The sequence below is a fragment of the Tachysurus vachellii genome, chromosome 19 (genome assembly GCF_030014155.1).
Source record: "Tachysurus vachellii isolate PV-2020 chromosome 19, HZAU_Pvac_v1, whole genome shotgun sequence".
NCBI classification, from domain to species: Eukaryota; Metazoa; Chordata; class Actinopteri; order Siluriformes; family Bagridae; genus Tachysurus; species Tachysurus vachellii.
In genome coordinates, this window is record NC_083478.1 from 20,782,967 (window position 1) to 20,805,406 (window position 22,440).

The following is a 22,440-nucleotide window of genomic DNA, read 5'->3' on the forward strand; positions in this document are numbered from 1 at the left end:
TGTTGGTTCCTGAACATAGCAAATAATCTTAAAAATACTTGAAAAACAGCTGTTTGAGAAAATAAATATTCATAATTTTTACATTAAATATTAAGCATTATTTAATAACAACAGAGAACGTTGTTGCTTGTGTAGCAAATCAGTCAGCGTTTGAGATTTTGTTTGTTTGCTGATTAACAGTCAAACACTAAGCTTTTTATCTCAGTGTAAACTCGTCTTTGCTGGAGCTGCCACTCAGAACAGCAACGCAATCGTGTTACAGTATGGTGTTATAAATCCTGCCGGTTTGTCGTTCTCCACCAGTGCTGGGACTTCGGTGTTATCAGTGTATACCTGATTCATCAGGATCATGTGTAAGCACCGTGACACAATGTCCACATCGCTGTGGCAGCATAACCACCACCAACACCGCCACCACCAACCAAGGTAAGAAGAAAATCACCAGAATTCAGGAAATCTCTAAAATCTGCTAGACAAACATGTGATATTTATTAAACCGTCTCGTGCAGATGGGCTGCTTACGAGCGTCAGTGTGAAGTCCTGCTTGGACGCTTCTCAGTGCATCAACGGGAGTATACGCATTCTGGATCAGCTGACAGTGAACGTCAACACCAAGTGCTGCTCCACTGACCTCTGCAACACGGAAACACTGCCAGGTACGTGAGGAAGAGGAGGAGGAGGATCACAGGAAGTCTGAGATGTTTTTTACTGTAGATATAATGATTTCTTGAGCTGTGGATCAGCTTCAGTTTAGCTGTGTTTAATGAAAACTTCAACACAATAGCTTTAGTTTCATATGTTTATCTGTCTCATGGCTCGTGTGTGAAGCTCAAACCAATCAGATTTCTAACGGACGGAGGTGTTACACGTGTGCTGGAGAGAACTGCACCGTGGATTGTCAGGGAGGTCACTGCAACAAGACCATAGGTGAAAATAACACACACACACAGCATTAATCTTTATTCAGTAGTTATGATTAACTTTCCTGTAAATACATCTGCTGTATGTTTCTCTCTGAACCGTGACGTGGGTTCCTCGGAGCTCTCTGGTAGCTCATACTGTACATGTTCACATGCTGCTTTGTCACAGGAACCGTGGACTGTGTAGGAGATGAAGATCGCTGCATCAGTATAACAGGTAATATAAGTGACATCTAATATACACAGAGACCTACTGGGTTCTCTCAGGTACAGAATAAATGACAATGTGTTTATACCACAATCTCTCTCTCTCTCTCTCTCTCTCTCTCTCTGTCTGTCTCTTTCTCACCTCACCCTCTCTCTCTCTCTCTCTCTCTCTCTCTCTCGCTCTCCCCTTTCTCTCTCTCTCTCTCTCTCTCTCTCGCTCTCTCTCTCACTCACACACACACACACTTTCTGTCTTACTACACTTCTCTCTCTCTCTTTCTATCACCCTTTCTCACTCTCACTCTCTCTCTCTCTCTCACACACACACACACACACACACACACACACACACACACACACACACACACACACACATTTTCTGCCTTACTACACTTCTCTCTCTCTCTCTCTCTCTCTCTCTCTCTCTCTCTCAGTTAGTGTATTTGGAGTTACAACCTCTGTGGAAGGATGTGCATCCAAAAGTGTGTGTGACTTGGCTGCAGTCCAGGAAATGATGGGCTTCGGTTCCTCTGTGACGTGTTGTGACGGGAATCTGTGTAACACTGCTCCGATCTTCACACTGAGTTCCTTCCTCCTGCTCGTCCCTCTGCTCTCCTCCATCCTCTTCACCTGAGACTTTTCTTTGTATCTTAGAGTTAATGATAATTCTGTGGGTCTATGATGAGCCATTTTGGGGATCTAACAGTAAAATGAACCTCTGTGTTGATTGTATTGATGATTGTATTCTCAGGGAGTAACGTGAATGTGGATGTGACGTCATATGTGTCTTTGTTTCCCAGGAAGCTCCCTGAACATTTGGACAAGGAAAAAATAATTACAATAATCAACAGGTGAAATAATGGAAGTCTATTAAATTATTAATGGTTGACAAGAAGCAATATAAATAATATATCTGGGCAGCAGGAATGTAAACAAGTAACAATACATTACTTATACATCTTCCTTTCACATACAAATACAGGAAGCACATTATTTTATTCACGCCTGAGTTCCTGTGGGCTGAAAATAAAAGGTTATTAAAGGTTAGTGTGTGACAGTATTTGTGTGTCTCGGGCCTCACTCCACATCTCAGGCCTGACGTATCAGCTCTTCGCCTTTAGGTTTGACTTTGAGGCATTTCCTGGCAGCCGGATTCAAATAAATTTCTTCCTAATTTACCAGTTCATTTGTTTCCATTTAACCCTATTCTTAGCATCTTCTACTCTCACACCAATTTACTTCATGTCCTCTTTTTTCACAACCTATTGACTACTAGTGAATTAATTACTGCAGTGTACAACAACAACAACAATAATAAAAATAATAATAATAATAATAATAATAATAATTTGTCAGAGAAGATCAGTAAACACAATGCTACCACTACCATGCTTCACGGTGTGACTTGTTTTACTTACACTTAGCCTCTTGCTAGCGTCTTTTCGGACATCATTTATGGTAACGGAGTTAACATTGCTCTGACGGATGTTCAAAAAGTTATCCCTGATAACTAATCCCTGATTAATACTTTATCCCAGATTTATTTTGATTAATTTTGATATCTCTCTCTCTTCTTTTTGAAGCAGTTTGTTTCGGATGTTCTCTAATAAACACCGGATGTACAGTATTACACACTGAGTTCACATGACACTCAGCTTCTTTCAGCTAATTATGTGACTCCTGATGGTACCAGTGTTAATGTCACAGGATTCAGTGATGGAGGTGAAAACGTGTGAAATCTTTTACCAGAAATCATTACAGCTTCACTCCAGTATAGCGTGCTATTAAGTCCATGCATGATATATATTCCCAGTTAATCCATTACAGTTCCATGTTGTGTCAAATGTGAATGTGGGGGTGAATACTTATGCAAAGCACTGACACTTATACTGTATCTGTGTACAGTAGATAGATATTAATGCACTGAATGCCTCTGGTGGGGGAAGTGGTTAACTACATCTGCGTGACTCCTCTTTTTATTTTATGGCCCTTGAGTTATAGTGTAACTCTGAGCTGATAAACTCTGTGTAAAGTCTGCTGACGGACTCCAGACACTCCACAACACAGTGCTGTGATTTGTTGGGTCTTAATTATATCTCATCTCTAAACTCTGTAAATTGACCATTAAAGGACCATTTAAGGATCTTTAAAGTCACGGTGAGGCTCAGACAGAAGATTTGGACGTTTAAACTAAACCCGGCGTCTGTTGAGGACCTCTTTCAGGACAAGATTTTGTTTAAAGTGTTGATTAATTTTCCAGAAGATCAGTTCTGACAGTAGTGCATCTGCAAATCTAAAATTTATATAAATGCATTGTTCAGATATGTGATTGTTCTAAATCCCAAACTCTATCAGTAAAACAGAACACAGAAAAACATACTGTAGTTTTAATGTTTCAGAAAAATGTCTTTTGTTATTGTGCAACTAGTCAATTTGGATGTTACTGTATCAGCAAAGAAGGCAGTACATGTGAGTACAGTCACTTCTGCAAAATGTAGGCAGTTTACTCAGATGCTACTGTCTCAGCCTAATAGGTGTTAGTGTAATCAGGATTACTGAAAAAAGAAGAGAATCTAATTCAGAGAAACAAATTATATAACAATCAGTAGAACAATAATAATCTCACAGTGAATATAAAGAGGCAAAATATCAATAAGGTACAAAAACACAATACAAATAGCAAAGATTCCAGAAAACAGAGCACAAGATCAAAACAACAGTGATGTGTGACTGGATTAATTTGTCTCAAGGATTTGAAAGGTCTGATGTATCTGGGACACATCTGGGGGTTGTGAATCTGTAGCAATGGAAATCCCAGTATTACTGGGTTAGCGTGAGATGACATGATGAAGAGGATGAGCTTCTCAACATGAAAGAGGCTGATTTGCAGCACCATTGGTTCAGTCTGATGAGTTATGAAGCCGTTCCTGATGGGCTGGTTATCTAAGGCTGTGACTTTTAGGGGGCAACATGCAGCACTGTGGGCAGATGAAGATCTTCCACAAGTTGTTGATGGATTAAGTTCACAGCCGATCTGGAGTCAACTAGAACAAAGATGTGACTGGTCTCATTTGTGAAATGAAATTGCACTGCAATTGTAACCTAAAAGGGTGCAGCTCACCTTGGCCGAATGTCCAGATTTTTCTGGGCAGGATTCGCAGCAGCATCAGGCTTGGCCACAGTAAAGGCATAGCTGCCAACCGTTTAATGTAAATGTAAAGAGCAACTGTCTGAAACAGAGCCTGGTTTTTATGGTGATGCTCAGTGAGGTGAGTTTTATAGAAGGAGGGATTTATTTCACAACCCACAACCTTTACCATAAGTTTCATTTCATTATAAATGGAGGGAGATAAGTTTGTGTTTTCTGGAACTCACTAGTCAGGATTATTAGAGAAATGTTCTACAGTGATTCACATGTTCATTTGCATTTATTTAAAATGCTGCCACACAATCTCAAAAAACAAATGTCTTCAGTCTACTGAAAACTTAAAGAGTTGCCTTTGCAGACATATAAAAGTTAAAGAAATTCAGACCTGAGAAGTTAAATTAAGACCTCAGATGTACATTCAGATTTATAAATATTTAGACATTGATAAAATTCTTATTTTAGCTGAGTACTAATTAGAATAATAGAATTATAGTTAAAGTTGAAGGCTCTCAGCTTCAGTCTGAAGGTCGTTACATCCAAATTAATGAATGTTGTATGAGGAGTTGATTGCATTTAAGCAGCTGTTTCTCGTTAACTGTAAGATGATTGAGCTGAAATTTGGTGTATAGAATCTACATTTCTAAACATCTCCTACAATCAGCCAATCGGCCGTTCAGCAGCAGCGTCTTAGTTGTTCAGTTGTTTGTTTTCTTATTTCTTTGTTGTACAGAATGTTTTATATTTTGTTTACTATTATATTTTATATTAGTATCCTACGTTCTGTAGAAGTTAATAGGTTAAACCAGCCAGGTCTTTGAACACTCCTTGGATTAATCTGCCTTACGCACTTCGACTGCTTTCGTTTTTCAACATTTACATATTAAAATGAATTGATTTGCACTGATTTGAAATTCGGGGGGCATGGTGGCTTAGTGGTTAGCACGTTTGCCTCACACCTCCAGGGTCGGGGTTCGATTCCCGCCTCCACCTTGTGTGTGTGGAGTTTGCATATTCTCCCCGTGCCTCGGGGGTTTCCTCCGGTTACTCCGGTTTCCTCCCCCGGTCCAAAGACATGCATGGTAGGTTGATTGGCATCTCTGGAAAATTGTCCCTAGTGTATGAGTGTGTGTGTGTGTGTGTGTGTGTGTGTGTGTGTGTGCCCTGCGATGGGTTGGCACTCCGTCCAGGGTGTATCCTGCCTTGATGCCCAATGACGCCTGAGATAGGCACAGGCTCCACGTGACCCGAGGTAGTTCGGATAAGCGGTAGAAAATGAATGAATGATTTGAAATTCAGTTCAATCTTTACATATAGTAAAAGTAAAAGATCTTATGAACAAGGTACAATAATCAAGTTTGACCCAGAGAATGTAGTGTGATTGTATGTGAAAATAACAAAAAATAATAACTTAAAATATAAGAAATAATAATTTGGTACAGAATAACAGTGCTTACATAAAGAATTCTAACAAAACATTATGCCATATGATTGTTCTGTATTATAAACTCATAACCACTTACTGATGTTTGATGGATTTATGAACAATGAAGGAAGTAAAACATTATTGCTCCTTGGACAAATATTAGCTTTGTAGCCAGTTACTTTAACCCATTACTTATTACTCATCACTCTATTTCTTATAGCAATAATTAAAGTAACAGCATTTGGTCAAGATTGAAAAAGTTCAGTACAAAATCGCAGTTAAAAATTAAGAAAGGCAAAATGAATATGTATCAGTTTATTTCTTGCAGATTCACAAGTGGGATAATACGATCAATATCCAACTCTAAAGTGATATAAAGAGACTACAGACAATGAAAAGCTCAGTAATGTACATATGACAAATACTGTACGTTATATGTGATAATGCAATACAGCAGAGATGAAGCTTAAATGAAATAAAAACCATCTGTCTTCTGCAAGCTGTTTTCAGTGAGCTACTCGATCAGCAGAGTTCACGAGAAGAACAAGGAGGAGTGTAGAGAGATGATCATGAGGAGGAAACTCGTGGTGAAGATCTCAGCACTGTTACACAGGTTTCCATCACAACACTGAACACTTACATTGATATTTCTCACTGAGAAGAATGGTTGAGAATTACTGCAGAAAGATTTATCTACACATCCTTTCATGGTCGCTGTAATGTCTAATTGAGAGGCTGTGCGTGTGTGTGTGTGTGTGTGTGTGTGTGTGTGTGTGAGAGAGAGAGAGAGAGAGAGAGGTAAATGAATTAAGAACAAAACACGACACATCCAAATACACAGTGGAGATGAAATAGATGCAGAGTTGAAAATAAGTTATTCACCTGTCAAAGTAAGGCACCTGTCTTCATTTCCTCCACAGTCCACTGTTTGTGTGCAGTTATTATTGAAACAGGTATAACAGATCCTCCCGTTGGGCAAAGGAACCGGAATAACTTAACCGGGAAATAAAATCACCAAGAATTTCTCCAATAATATATAGTTATAAAAAAAATACACTGCTATCAGCTATTACTATCAAAATCCAGTGGATGAATCTTTAGAACCTTTAGATACACTAAATAAATAAATTAGAATGTAGGTCTGCTGTCTATGTAAAATTGTCGTTTTAAATTAAGTTAAAGTTGAGAATAGTTTAACTCTCAGTAAGCTTTATTATCAGCGGAGGTTTTTCAGGATTGACCGCATTTAAGCAGCTGTTTCTCATTAACTGTAAGCTGATCGAGGTGAAATTCGGTTGATAGAATCAAACTAGATCCCTAAACACGGTCTGCCTGCCATCAGCCAATCAGCTGTGCCGTAGTCTTTACACAAAACACGATCGGTTCCTTGACCAGACCTGATCGCACGCAGCTCGAACTGTGACGTACTTCCTCAGATTACTGCCTGTGGCTATATAAAAACCCAAACTGGTAGAAATGAACATTTTTACATTTAATCCTTCGAACGCATTTTGTTTTTACCTGGCAGTGTTTCATTGTTGCATAATGTAGTGTTGCAGCACATGGCATTGCTGGTTGTTACTAATTCTCCCAGGTTTACAGTCATAGGTGAACAAAAAATGTCCAGTACTGCACAAGTCTTTAAAACAGCGCTCATATTGTTGAAATCTACAAAACATGACATTTAGCAACGTGATTAGAAAATATGACTCTGTAACTGATTTATTATTAATATAGTAAATGTTCAGGACATTTCTGACAAAAATACATTGAATATGAAATATAGACATGCACTTACTGTTTATTACCAACAGAGTTAGACTGGCACACTGGTCTGGACAGTCAATCTCCCAACATTGCTCATTAAAGCAGTTAAGACACATCAGCGACAGCACTAGAAGGAAAAGAGAGAATTGAAAACAGAATTGAATGAAATAAAATACACTCTTGTGTAAATGGTATAAAAATGTTAGCTGTCCCTTTTCTCCTTTGACAATAAAACATCAAAACAGTGAGTAAAACAGAACTGTAACATAAGTGAGTCTGTCTGTAACATAAACAACAGATATCAGAAATCATGAAGCTTGTACTGTAAATAAAATCACGAACACCTCTATTCAGTCCAGAAGCTTTTATTGTCATTTCAGCTGTGTAGAGCTGACAGAACATAGTGAAATTACACAACTGTACAGGAAGTCGTCCTGACCACATAAAGCATGTGTCAATTACAAGGCCCGCGGGCCAAACACGGCCCGCCACGGCTTTTAATTAGGCCCGCCAACAAATTCTGGTCATCATTGTACAGTAATGTGGCCCGTGCTCTGTTTAAATATACATCTGTGACAATTACAACATTGAGACACAGGTGGCGCTGCCGCGCTTCACTCAACTAAGAGAATAAACGAATAACTGTAAACAACGTAAATGCTATCTGAGGTGGGCCAGGTGACTAGCACAATGTCTAAAAACAGAAAAGTGGACAGTGAATATCGGCAATTCCAACCAAGATGGGAAACAGAGTATTTATTCTGTGAGTACAAAGAAAAGCCAATGTGTCTCATATGTCACAGGTTTTTAAAGAGTATAATATTAGGAGGCATTTTGAAACAAAACATGATCAGTATGGAAGCATGGATATGGATCAGCGGCTGCTTAAAGTCAAAGAACTAAAACACAAACTGCAACATTACGCTGAAATAGAGCGTGCGGAGCTGCGTAATGCAATCTAGGAGCAGTGATTCACCAAACCTCCCTTATTGCAGTCGCACACATTTCTTCTGATTTTATTTTGTAGTAACGAGTAACGAAGACGCTTAATGGAAATATATCGGAGTAAAAGTACACATTTTATCTAGGAAATGTAGTGGAGTAAAAGTGAAAGTTGACATAAATTTAAATAGCGAAGTAAAGTACAGATACGTGACATTTCTACTTAAGTACAGTAACGAAGTATTTGTACTCCGTTACATTACAACACTGGCCCCGACAAAAAGCAAGCCTTTGCTAACATCAGCCTTTCCCAAAATACCATTGATAGTCGGGTGGATGAGCTGGGCTCCGACTTACAAATCCTAATTTCTTATGTTTGGCATGTACTGTAAACCCACATAAAATACCATTTGTTGCCATGAGGTAGTTATATCTATCATTTGTTGATCAAACAGTTTTCTAAAACTGAGATTGTTTCTAAATGACTGTTTTAAGCTACTGTTTTAAAGTACTGTATTAAAGTAGGTTACTGTTTTAAAGTACTGTATTAAAGTAGGTTACTGTTTTAAAGTACTGTATTACTGTCTTAAAGTAGGCTACTGAAGTACTGTTTTATGGAGTTTTATGCTGATCAGAGACCTTATTTCTTGTTTTTTCTTGTTTTGATGAAGCCTGTGCTGTGACACAGATGTTGTCTAAATGTGTTCCAAATCTAAATTAGATTTAAAACCTTTTTTTAATCAATAAGGTTTAATGAACGTTGAGTTATTTAATACAGGCACTAATACACTATTTCTTTAATAAATAAAAATTCCTCTACTGTACAGGTAAATATATGTCCGGCCCCTGGTTTTATTCACAACCCTCAGCATGGCCCTTACTGAGTTTGGATTTGACACCCAGACATAAAGTGTGTAGTGAGAGCAGACAGACAATACACTACACTACACAACACAACACTACACAACACTACAATACACAACACTACACTACACAACACTACTCTACACAACACTACAATACACTACACTACACAACACTACACAACACTACAATACACAAGACTACACTACAATACACAACACTACACAACACTACAATACACAACACTACACTACAATACACAACACTACAATACACAACACTACAGTACACTACACTACAGTACACTACACTACAGTACACTACACTACACAACACTACACTACACAACACTACAATATACAACACTACACAACACTACACAACAATACAATACACAACACTACAATACACAACACTAAAATACACAACACTACAATACACAACACTACACAACACTACACAACACAATACTACATTAAAGTGAAAGTGCAAACAGTGTTTATATGAGTGAGTCTGTAAACATAGATGTATATTGAATGTTGTGTCTGTTTTGTTTGCTAATATCATCAGTTTTTCTGGCTGTAGAGCTGATCACATGTGAGATCTGGGTTTCAATGCACTTTCTTGGTGGTTAAGAAAATGTATTGTGTTTCATGAAATTGACATTTTCAAGGCGTTAACTGTAATTCAAAGAGACACCTGATAAAACTCCTGCTACCTGATACCCACAACATATATCATCAGTCATCAATGTGTCTTCAGTCTTTTGCAGAACAAGCAGATGTATAAATGTACGCTAAAGGAAGCGTGTTGTCTTCTATTCAAGGTTTGGTTCATAAAACAACTTAAGGGTGAATAGGACAGTGTGAGTGTTTACAACTGGTATAACGTGTATTGTCACTGTAAAATAAATAGATAGATAGATAGATAGATAGATAGATAGATAGATAGATAGATAGATAGATAGATAGATAGATAGATATTAGTTCCATCAGCTAGATATTAGATTGCAGCACTCACACCATGCGTCACCTCCAGCCAACATTGTGTATAAATGCAGAATACTTCACCTGTATTACACCATGGAACTTCTTAAACCAAGCCGTGATTTAAAGGTATGTTTCTGTGAGAGAATGTGAGAGTTCTTACCTCCAGAGAAAAGTGCAGAGACGAGCACCAGTGTCAGTAGGAACTTCATTGTTGTTGGACTGGAGAAGCTGAAGGTGAAGGAGGAACTGAAGGAGGAACTATTCAAGATTCACTTCCTTCATAGTCATTATTCTGACTGCCCTTTTCTCTAGAATGACTTTTTTTCTTTCTTTTTTCCTATTTTGACTTTTTGGAAAATATATTTAAAAGGTTTCAGAAGTTAATTAAAGGGTAAAGAGGAGAAGGCTTAGATGAAGAGGAATGTAAGAAGTGCTAAACATAATCAGCGAGGAGGATGAACATGATGTGGTTCTGCTGGTCGGGTAGGAGACGGCACAACTGATGTCATGAATCCAAGAGTGGAGTGATGTCTTCTCATGTCCAGAATATTGTTATTTCTTACATAATCATCTCTGGTGAAAGTAAATTATTTCCTAAAATACCTTCATCAAACATCTAGAGACATTAAAGTGTGGCGAACTATGAAAGGAACTGATTATAGCACATGAAAGATGAAAATGGTAAATGTGATTAAAACAAATTAAAAGAAAATGATAAATGTGATAAAGAAGAGCTACTGTTTATTAAATAATGACAGATTGTATGTCATCCTGGACGTGTTGTGAGTTAGTTGTTGTCCTCATTTACATCACTGCATCTATAAACAGCCGCTCCCTCATCCGACTTTCCTTCATCTCTCTCTCTCTCTCTCTCTCTCTCTCTCTCTCTCTCTCTTTTTAAGATAATGTATGCTTTTGACTAGTGGGCAGTCCTACATGTAAAAACTGCAATTTAACTGTGTTAATGTAAATGAATTGAATATAATTGAATCATTTAATCCTAAAAAATTTAAATGCAAAAATAAGTTAATCATTTGGAAAAATAAAAAGTTTTTATCGAATTTAACATCTGAAAGTCATTTCTTTTTTATTCTTAACAATAAAATTTAATACACATATTTCACTAATATTTCACAGAAGATGCTAGATGTAGAAATTAATATTTAAATAAAAAATATTTATTTTAAATATTAAAATAAGAAGCAATTTTAACGGGGGGCATGGTGGCTTAGTGGTTAGCACGTTCACCTCACACCTCCAGGGTTGGGGGTTCGATTCCCGCCTCCGCCTTGTGTGTGTGTGTGTGGAGTTTGCATGTTCTCCCCGTGCCTCTGGGGTTTCCTCCGGGTACCCCGGTTTCCTCCCCCGGTCCAAAGACATGCATGGTAGGTTTATTGGCATCTCTGGAAAATTGTCCGCAGTGTGTGATTGTGTGAGTGAATGAGAGTGTGTGTGTGCCCTGCGATGGGTTGGCACTCCGTCCAGGGTGTATCCTGCCTTGATGCCCGATGACACCTGAGATAGGCACAGGCTCCCCGTGACTCGAGGTAGTTCGGATAAGAGGTAGAAAATGAGTGAGAGTGAGAGTGAGCAATTTTAATTTGAATATTCATGAGTTGTGGGTGTGGTCAGTATAGATGGCTGAGAATGAACATGTAATGAGAATCTATAATAAAAAAAAGACTTTAATAAGGCCGGAATGTAAAGTCCTAAAAGTCGAAACAAACAGGAAATGCGGTCAAAAAGCATGCAACAGAAACTGCTGATACTTCATGTCTAATGTTAGTGCGTGCTTCCTTTAAATATCCACGAACAAGGAAGTGGGAAGTTATTGTTATTACCTCACATCGTCTGTGTTTTGCCACTAAAGACCAAAATCTTTCATTCTTATTCGTTAGACTTTTTTTTTTTTAACTGAGGCCTTCGTACCATGAGTTTAAGGCCAAATTTGAAAACGTTGCCACGGCTATAGAAGTTTAACAACGTAGGAGGAAACCACCTTCACCACGCCTTCATCAACCTGTCGACTTTATATCCAATCTAATCAGCAGGCTCCATCACTTTCTCACCTTCAGGACTCCTTCAGCAATGGAACTGCAGCTCACACTGATTCTCAGCTGCCTGCTTTTCTCCTCAGGTACAAACTCATCTATTCCTTTAAATACTGATCTTTAGACATAAACAATTTGATCAATTTTCCATGTTTTCGAGTTCGTTTGCGGAGAGTTTTACAGTTGAACATGAATAAATCAGTCACAGAACTATTAAAAACAGTCACTATTAGAAAATAATCATGGAGTTACCGTAAGGAGACCGAACCTGAACGTCCTCGAGAGGTTTATTCCTCTTATAGTACTGCGGCTTACCAACGAAGAAGGACTTTCATTACGTGGCCCAAATATTTGTTGGTTCCTGAACATAGCAAATAATCTTAAAAATACTTGAAAAACAGCTGTTTGAGAAAATAAATATTCATAATTTTTACATTAAATATGAAGCATTATTTAATAACAACAGAGAAAGTTGTTGCTTGTGTAGCAAATCAGTCAGCGTTTGAGATTTTGTTTGTTCGCTGATTAACAGAGGTGGGAGTAAGTCACACATGTGCAAGTCACAAGTAAGTCTCAAGTCTTAACCTTCAAGTCTCAAGCAAGTCTGAGTCATTTTTTGTGAGAGTCAAGTCAAGTCAAGTCAAGTCACTGCTTTATGTCAAGCAAGTCAAGTCAAGTCGTAGCTTGAGTCAAGCAAGTCACTGGCAAGTCATACAGATGTTTGATGATTTAACTAAATGTATATATTAAACAAAGTTAAATCTACAGTATTTATGGACTATGAGAGTTTTATTTGCAAGAAAAATGATTATATGCATTTATTTTTAAAAGGTGTCCACATACAGGTGAGTTGTAAATACAATAAAAATCTAAAAATTAATACAAATCAAAACTACAAAGAATAAGATGTAAATGTAACTGAAATAAGGCCAACATAAAAGCATGCAAAGTTTCAAGATGCCTCAAACATGGCAGAAGACCATGGAAAAGTATATATAAAAAAGTACAATGGTTACTTTGCAACCAAATGCATTTTTTTGAACAGGCATTCGCTTTTAATGGGACATGAAACACATCCTTAAATTAGATCCTTCCTTTTTAACAACAGAATGACAACAACAATCAATCACGTCAATCAAAAAATGTAAATTATTGAATCACACAAACCTTGAAGTGAATTAACTATTGGAGAGAGAGAGAGAGAGAGAGAGAGAGAGAGAGAGAGAGAGAGAGAGAGAGATGATTGGATAGTTCACCTAAAAAATTAAAGTTCTATCATTTTCTCACCCTCATGATGTTACAAACCTTTATAAATTTCTTTGTTTTGATGAACACACATGTAGATATTTTGAGGACTGTTTGTAACCATTCCTGAGCCCCATTCACTTCCATAGTGGGGAAAAAAGAATACTATGGAAGTGAATGGGGCTCATGAATGGTTTGGTTACAAACATTCCTTAAAATATCTTCCTCCGTGTTCATCTAAACAAAGAAATTTATACAGGTTTGTAACATCATGAGGGTGAGAAAATTCTGAAAGAATTTTTTTTATTTTTGGGTGAACTATCCCTTTAAATTGAATGTGTGTGCGTGTGCATGCGAGACAAGAATATGGCTGTGCTTGCAACTCTGAAGTTTTTTATTTTTATATTTATATTTATGTTTTATATATATATTGTTTACTGTATCAGCAAAGAAGGCAGTACATGTGGGTACAGTCACTTCTGCAAAATGTAGGCAGTTTACCCAGATGCTACTGTCTCAGCATAATAGGTGTTAGTGTAGTCAGGATTACTGAAAAAAGAGAATCTAATTCAGAGAAACAAATTATATAACAATCAGTAGAACAATAATAATCTCACAGTGAATATAAAGAGGCAAAATATCAATAAGGTACAAAAACACAATACAAATAGCAAATATTCCAGAAAACAGCACAAGATCAAAACAACAGTGATGTGTGACTGGATTAATTTGTCTCAAGGTTTTGAAAGGTCTGATGTATCTGGGACACATCTGGGGGTTGTGAATCTGTAGCAATGGAAATCCCAGTATTACTGGGTTAGCGTGAGATGACATGATGAAGAAGATGAGCTTCTCAGCATGAAAGAGGCTGATTTGCAGCACCATTGGTTCAGTCTGAGTTATGAAGCCGTTCCTGATGGGCTGGTTATCTAAGGCTGTGACTTTTAGGGGGCAACATGCAGCACTGTGGGCAGATGAAGATCCTCCACAAGTTGTTGATGGATTAAGTTCACAGCCGATCTGGAGTAAACTAGAACAAAGATGTGACTGATCTCATTTGTGAAATGCAATTGCACTGCAATTGTGTCACAACCGGGATGGAAGGAGGCAGACCCGTACGCAGGATAGCTTCAAAAGAAGGGGGTTTAATAAACACAGGAAGACATAGACAAAAAGACGATAAATGAAACAATACAGATGACGACATTTAACAAAGACTAAACATGACAATGGGGGGAAACGTAACTAATGATCGGCAACGCGGCTCACTTAAATATAAAACGCTATGATGACACAATGAGGAGCAGGTGTGGTGACAGGGAGGAGCAGACGAAGGCGGGGCAGACACGTGACGAGGAACAACAACAAATGCACATGGCCAAAAGTCCGGGCTAAGTCCTGACAAATTGTAACCTAAAAGGGTGCAGCTCACCTTGGCCGCACTCTGTCCAGATTTTTCTGGGCAAGATGCACAGCAGCATCAGGCTTAGCCACAGTAAAGGCATAGCTGCCAACCGTTTAATGTAAATGTAAAGAGCAACTGTCTGAAACAGAGCCTGGTTTTTATGGTGATGCTCAGTGAGGTGAGTTTTATAGAAGGAGGGATTTATTTCACAACCCACAACCTTTACCATAAGTTTCATTTCATTATAAATGGAGGGAGATAAGTTTGTGTTTCCTGGAACTCACTAGTCAGGATTATTAGAGAAATGTTCTACAGTGATTCACATGTTCATTTGCATTTATTTAAAATGCTGCCACACAATCTCAAAAAACAAATGTCTTCAGTCTACTGAAAACTTAAAGAGTTGCCTTTGCAGACATATAAAAGTTAAAGAAATTCAGACCTGAGAAGTTAAATTAAGACCTCAGATGTACATTCAGATTTATAAATATTTGGACATTGATCAAATTCAGTACTAATTATTTGGACATTGATAAAATTCTTATTTTAGCTGAGTACTAATTAGAATAATAGAATTATAGTTAAAGTTGAAGGCTCTCAGCTTCAGTTTGAAGGTCGTTACATCCAAATTAATGAATGTTGTATGAGGAGTTGATTGCATTTAAACAGCTGTTTCTCGTTAACTGTAAGATGATCAAGCTGAAATTTGGTGTATAGAATCTACATTTCTAAACATCACCTTAGTGTTAATTTAATTAAATATGTTCCCTTTCGGAACTCGAGCTGCGTCGAAACGCTATGGGAACGCCCCTGCGTGACCGCGCTCTGAACCACGTGTGTAATCTGACCAATAGGCGTTGAGACGTGACGTCATCGGCGGGTGACATCGCGTAAACAGGAAGCTACAAATGGCTGCGAGATGGACAAGACGCTAGCTTCTGCTCGTTCAGGTAAGCGCTGTGTTTTGCTGATACTGTGGTTTTTTGATCGAGTGATGGCTAGCAGACAGGAATTCCGTAAGTGTGTTTATCCGTGTCCCCGTTTTATCACCGGGAAGGATTCGCACGATCGGTGCGTTGTTTGCTTGGGAGTGGAGCATGCACAATCTGCTCTCGAGGGAGCCGATTGCTCGCATTGCAGCCGCATGGCTCTGCGCACACTTCGCTCCCGGAAGCGTGGCTCTGCGCACGCTTCGCTCTTGCCGAGACAAAGCGGCGCCGGTGCTCGTGGGGCTCGCAGGTCGATTTAGCAACGGGATTGGAGTCGGATGAGTGCTCTCCAGCCTCGTCTGCTGAATCAACCTCTGGCGGAGAGACAGACCCGAGGGCTGATTCTTCTCCCGGCGCGAGCAGCGCGGCATTACATGTCTCTCCCTCCGAGGAAGGAGAGCTGATGGATGCTAGCGAGCCCGTGGGCTCCTCACAGCCTGTGCTGTATGAGGATCTCCTCGAGGTCGTGACACGAGCCGTAGCCAAGCTGGACTTAGATTGGCCGGTGTGGCAGCAGGAGCAGCGCACACCCAGTAAGCTGGATGAGCGTTTCCTGCGTCCTGTGTCACTTCCTGGGTGCCGGGGCCTGCCGTTTTTTCCCGAGGTGCACTTCTCCTCGTCACTCCTCACTCTACGTGAATGTGGTTGGGGCTATGGCGTGCGGCTACGGGGCAATGCCGCGTGTGGAAGAGATGCTGGTTAGCTATCTCTTCCCTAGCATAGCATCATCGCTAAAAGCTCTGGTGTTTCCTACTAAGCCGCTACGTGCTACGTCGGCCTTAGTAGGGAAGGCTTACGCGGCAGCAGGTTGGGCCGCTGGCTGCCTCCACACCATGGGGATGTTGCAGGCATACCAGGCTGACCTGCTACGTGATTTGGATGAGGGACATAGCTCCGGGGCCGCTGATATTAAGGAGTTGCGTCGCACTGCCGACTTAACCCTTCGGGCCATGAAACACACGGCGCGGGCCGTTGGTTGGTCCATGGCGGCCCTGGTGGCCGCAGAAAGGCATCTGTGGCTCACCTTGTCCGACCTCCCAGACAAGGATCGAGCTGTGCTATTGGACGCACCGATGGCTCCTCCTGGACTGTTTGGCGACGCTGTGACGGTGGCAGTGAACAAGTTCCAGGAGTCTAAAAAGCAGTCGGCTGCGTTTCAGCAGTACCTCTCTCGGCGATCTCGTGGAGCTGTCGGCGGCAGCCCCAGCCTGGTCCTTCCGGGCACCGCAAAGCCCAGAAACAGAGTGTTGCCACCCGATCTCCGTGGGTGGGGCCTAGGGGCCCAGGGCGACGCTCTAGGCCCAAAAAGGAGCAAGATGACCTGGGGGTCCTCCTCGCCTCCGACAGACGGACAGTGGTGCGTAGATCCTGCCGGTGTACGGTTGGGGGGATGGGGCACACCTCTCGTTACGGTGACCATCCCTCCCCTGCACCACCGGGGTGCCAGGCCGTTGGCTCTGCAACAAGATGTGCTCCAGAGCACGGCCCCCCTCCAGCGGGCACCTCCCTCCACTTCCGTCCAAAGCCTTGGTACGGATGGGGGAGACCCGCCTCCTCTCAGGAGGTGGCAACGGCCACAGTAAGTTGCTCCGGCCATTCGGGTCATGGAGGCCGGTCTGCCGGCCCTGCCACAGCTGCTCTGAATGGGTCAGAGGCCAGCCCCGAGGGACTGGTATCCCTGTGGAACTTTCTGACAGCTTGGGAGGAGCTGCCAGGAGTCTCCCGGTGGGTCCTGCGGACCATAGAGGACGGCTATATGGTTCAGTTTGCGTCCTCTCCCCCTGTTTCAATGGGATGTGTCCCACCCTGGTGGGACCCGAGCAGACTCTGGTCCTGGAACGAGAAGAGTGCACACTTCTGAGGAAGGGGGCCATCGGGGTGGTTCCCCCCTCGGTTCGAGAGTCAGGCTTCTACAGCCTGTACTTCGTCATTCCGAAGAAGGATGGCGGGTGGCGTCCCATTCTAGATCTACGCTCCTTGAGCCACGCTCTCAGGAGGCTCAGGTTCAGGATGCTCACCCTCAGGGAGGTCGTGACTCAGATCAGGTCCGGGGACTGGTTCGTCACAATAGATCTGGACGACGCGTACTTTCACGTTTCCATCCTCTCTGCACACAGGAGGTTCCTGGGGTTTGCTTTCGGGGGCGAAGCTTACCAATATCGGGTCCTCCCGTTTGGCCTAGCACTCTCGCTTGGGTTTTGACTAAACACCAGCAAAAGTGTGCTCTCTCCAGCGCAGAGAACCGCCTTTTTGGGCGTGATATGGGACTCGGCCGGGATGCAGGCACGGTTGTCGCCTGCTCTGGTCGAAGTCATCCTCACCTCGGTCAGGAGAGTGCGGGAAGGCCAGCCACTCACTGTGAGGCAGTTTCAGAGGCTGCTGGGTCTCATGGCAGCAGTGTCCAGCGTAATCCCGCTCGGCCTCCTGCACATGAGGCCCCTCCAGTGGTGGCTCCGGGGCAGAGGGTTTTCTCTCAGGGGAAACCCATATCGTTCCATGAAGGTCTCACGGCGTGCCCTTCGAGCCTTGGATGTTTGGAAGGACGGAACGTTTCTGTCCCAAGGACCCGTGTTGGGAGCTCCATGTCATCGCGTGACGCTAATGACGGACGCTTCCCTCACGGGGTGGGGTGCGGTCATGAGTGGCCACTCCACCCAGGGTCTGTGGAGTGGCCCACGTCTCTCATGGCACATACATTGCCTGGAGATGATGGCAGTGTTTTTGGGGTTAAAACACTTCCTACCGGACCTGCAAGATTGCCATGTATTGGTCCGCACGGACAATACTGCGAGGGTCTCCTACATCAACCACCGGTTGAATGTCAGAGCAGATGCCCTGTCGAGGCAGGGGCCGAGGCCTGGGGACTGGCGTCTCCACCCCGAGGTGGTGGAGTTCATATGGCGGAGGTTCTGCAGAGCCCAGGTGGATCTGTTTGCAACCCGGGAGACCTCGCACTGTCCCCTCTGGTTCTCTCTCTCTCACCCAGCCCCGTTGGGTCTGGATGCCATGGTGCAGTCATGGCCGAGGCTACGCCTGTACGCTTTTCCCCCGATTGCACTGCTCCCTGGAGTTCTGGAGAGAGTTCGCCGGGATGGAGTCCGTCTCCTCCTGGTAGCACCTCGATAACCGGGCAAGCCGTGGTTTGCGGATCTGGTGTCCCTTCTCGAGGGCCCTCCGTGGGAAATTCCCCCCAGGAGGGATCTCCTCTCACAGGCGGGCGGAACCCTGGTGCACCCCCGCCCAGAGCTGTGGAGGCTGTGGCCCCTGAGGGGGCACAGTTCATAGCGGCTGGTCTCGCTACCGAGGTAGTAGAGACCCTTCTCCACTCCAGAGCTTCCTCCACGAGGAGGTCGTACGCTGCACGATGGCGACTGTTTACGTCATGGTGCGAGCACCATGGCCTGGAACCAGTTAACTGCCCGATCGGCTCAGTTCTGGAGTTCTTACAGGAACAGTTTGCCGCTGGGTTAACCCCCTCGACCCTGAAGGTTTACGTGTCCGCAATCGCGGCATATAGCACCCCGTCGGCGGGGCAGTTGCTGGGTAGGCACCCATTGGTGACACGTTTCCTCTGCGGCACCCGGAGGCTGTCTGGGATCTGGCAGTTGTGCTGGCGGCTCTATCGGAGCCCCCTTCGAGCCATTGACCGAAGTGGCCCTTAGGTTTCTGTCTATTAAGACCACCTTCCTCTTGGCGATTTCCTCCCTGAAGAGGATTGGGGATCTGCAGGCCCTGTCCGTGGCCCCGTCTCGCCTGGAGTTTGCCCCTGGCATGGCCAGAGTGTTTCTCTATCCGAAACCTGGGTACGTACCTAAGGTGCCTTCGGCCCCCTCACGACCTGTCGTGTTGCAGGCATTCTGCCCTCCTCCGTTTACAGCCCCCGAACAGGAGTGACAGAACCGACTGTGTCCAGTGTGAGCACTGGTCACTTACCTCCACAGGACAAGTCCGTGGAGAAAGTCGGAGCAGCTGCTCGTCTGCTATGGCCCTAACAGGAAGGGTTTCCTGGCCACTAAGCAGACGTTGAGCAGATGGGTAGTGGATGCGATTGTGTCGGCTCACGAGTCCTCTGGCCTCCCCGCACCGCTCGGGGTCCGAGCTCACTCCACCCGGAGTGTGGCGGCCTCTACGGCCTGGTCCGCTGGAGTGGCACTCCAAGACATTTGTGACGCTGCGGATTGGTCCACCCCGCTGACCTTCGTCAGGTTTTATGACCCTGACCTCAGAGCCACCCCGGGCTCCTCTGTCCTACGTGCAGGTGCCGAGGCCCTCACTCTCTAAGCAGGGTCTGGACAGTGTGGTGTGATTGGACACTCGTTCCCATAGCGTTTAAACGCAGCTCGAGTTCCGAAAGGGAATGTCTCTAGGTTACGACCGTAACCCTAGTTCCCTGAGGAACGAGACGCTGCGTCTCCATGCCACACTCACTGCATCCCTGCAGCGCTTACCTTCTCTCGCAGGAGCTAGCGTCTTGTCCATCTCGCAGCCATTTGTAGCTTCCTGTTTACGCGACGTCACCCGCCGATGACGTCGCTTCTCAACGCCTATTGGTCAGATTATAGGGGCGTTCCCATAGTGTTTCGACGCAGCGTCTCGTTTCTCAGGGAACTAGGGTTACGGTCGTAACCTAGAGACGTTCGTCAACAATCTTTTTTTTCATGACTAAGACGAGACGATGACAAGACTGCACCACTGTCCAAAAACGCTGACTAAGACTAAATTAACATGCATTATTGTTGACGAAAAAAGACGAGACGAAAATGTTTTGTATAAAATAAAAACTAAGATAAAATCTCTCTTCATTTTCGTCTACAATTGTCTGCTTTTTCATCAGCTGTTACGCCTTTAAAATATTCTGAACGAGTTCGCGGCTTCGCGCTGTTGCTCAAGTTACAGGTCCGTGAAGCGGATCCCGCTTATTATATTGCTACCTACCAAATAAATCGATAATTTGACTCAAAATGATGTGAATAATGAAAATAGTGCGCTCCGTCTCTACGGTTAGAATCCTGTGTGTCCATGGCCACGCTCTGTTTTTCATGGCAATAGTGTGTTATAGTTCGCAGCGGTCTGTTATCAAGAAATAAAATAGTGTGTGCGTAGAAAGAATTCGTCCACACGCTGCTCAAATAAATAAATAAATAAATAAATGAATAATCCTGAGCGCAAGTCCACCCCTGGTCTAGGCGGCTTTTTGTGTTAAATTATATTTCCAGTCGCTGCGCAGCCTCTTTTATTGTACATGACAGCTTATGTCCCAATGATCGGTCTTTGCATTACGATTAAAAGCAGTATGAATAAAGTAAAAAATGTGATGTGCAGTCAAGTTCGAGTGTATGCACTGTTTAAACGTGTGTTCTCAACTTCTCACTGATACTTTTGTGATTTGCAGAGTTTTGACAAGTTTTATAGCCTTGATATTGTTTCTTATTCAAAAGTGGTGACAGAAAAAACTCAGCACCCCCAACCTGAAACCTCTTCCCACCCCCCTGTCACAATCACATCATAATCAAAATTAATAATTAGGCTTAAAAGCAAATGTATATGTAAGGGAATCAAGTTTAACAATTACATGTAATATTGCTCCAAATATCATCAATAATGATGTGTGCAATACCATGTATAACGCATTAAGTTGGTAATTTATATATATATATATATATATATATATATATATATATATATAAATACAGTTTTGATCTTAGGCTTTTCATTAAGTTATTTATTTCCACTATAACACTTGTGTTCCTGATATTATTGCATTTAATGAGGCCTCATTGTATTCTTGTATTCTTACAGTAGGTTCCAGATGTGGTCAAGCTACAATTTTTTGACTAAAGCTAGACTAAAATTAAAAGACTTTTAGTCGACTAAAACTTGACTAAGATACCTTGAGTTTTCTTTTGACTAAAACTAGACTAAAATGACGAGACTTTTAACTAATAACTTTTAAGACTTTTAAGACTAATAAAAAAGATATGTGAATGACTAAATACGACTAAAACTAACAAGGACATTTGGCACAAGACTAATACAGAGACTAAATTAAAAATAGGTGACGAAATTAACACTACATCACCTACAATCAGCCAATCGGCTGTTTAGCAGCAGCGTCTTAGTTGTTCAGTTGTTTGTTTCCTTATTTCTTTGTTGTACAGAATGTTTTATATTTTGTTTACTATTATATTTTATATTAGTATCCTACGTTCTGTAGAAGTTAATAGGTTAAACCAGCCAGGTCTTTGAACACTCCTTGGATTAATCTGCCTTAAGTACATCGACTGCTTTCGTTTTTCAACATTTACATATTAAAATGAATTGATTTGCACTGATTTGAAATTCAGTTTAATCTTAACATATAGTAAAAGTAAGAGATCTTATGAACAAGGTGCAATAATCAAGTTTGACCCAGAGAATGTAGGGTGATTGTATGTGAAAATAACAAAAAATAATAACTTAAAATATAAGAAATAATAATTTGGTACCGAAT

The 22,440-nt window shown here is 42.1% G+C and overlaps 2 protein-coding genes across 2 annotated transcripts in view; one reads left to right on the top strand and one right to left on the bottom strand.

Annotated features, from left to right (window-relative positions):
* Positions 1–22,440, top strand: part of LOC132862026 (phospholipase A2 inhibitor and Ly6/PLAUR domain-containing protein-like) — a 30,684-nt gene that overhangs the window by 373 nt on the left and 7,871 nt on the right. The window contains exons 2-6 of the mRNA XM_060893843.1: positions 304–426; positions 510–656; positions 829–927; positions 1,090–1,137; positions 1,562–2,248. Of these exons, the coding sequence (XP_060749826.1) occupies positions 304–426; positions 510–656; positions 829–927; positions 1,090–1,137; positions 1,562–1,761 (617 nt within the window). The 3' untranslated portion in view covers positions 1,762–2,248. The remainder of the gene's footprint in view (positions 1–303; positions 427–509; positions 657–828; positions 928–1,089; positions 1,138–1,561; positions 2,249–22,440) is intronic.
* Positions 5,999–10,527, bottom strand: LOC132862167 (uncharacterized). The gene is made up of 5 exons (XM_060894056.1): positions 10,421–10,527; positions 7,497–7,592; positions 7,220–7,366; positions 6,581–6,691; positions 5,999–6,433 (listed from the first exon to the last, which is right to left on the bottom strand). The coding sequence occupies exons 1-5, from the start codon at positions 10,467–10,469 to the stop codon at positions 6,231–6,233; spliced, it is 606 nt and encodes a 201-aa protein (XP_060750039.1). The 5' UTR covers positions 10,470–10,527; the 3' UTR covers positions 5,999–6,230.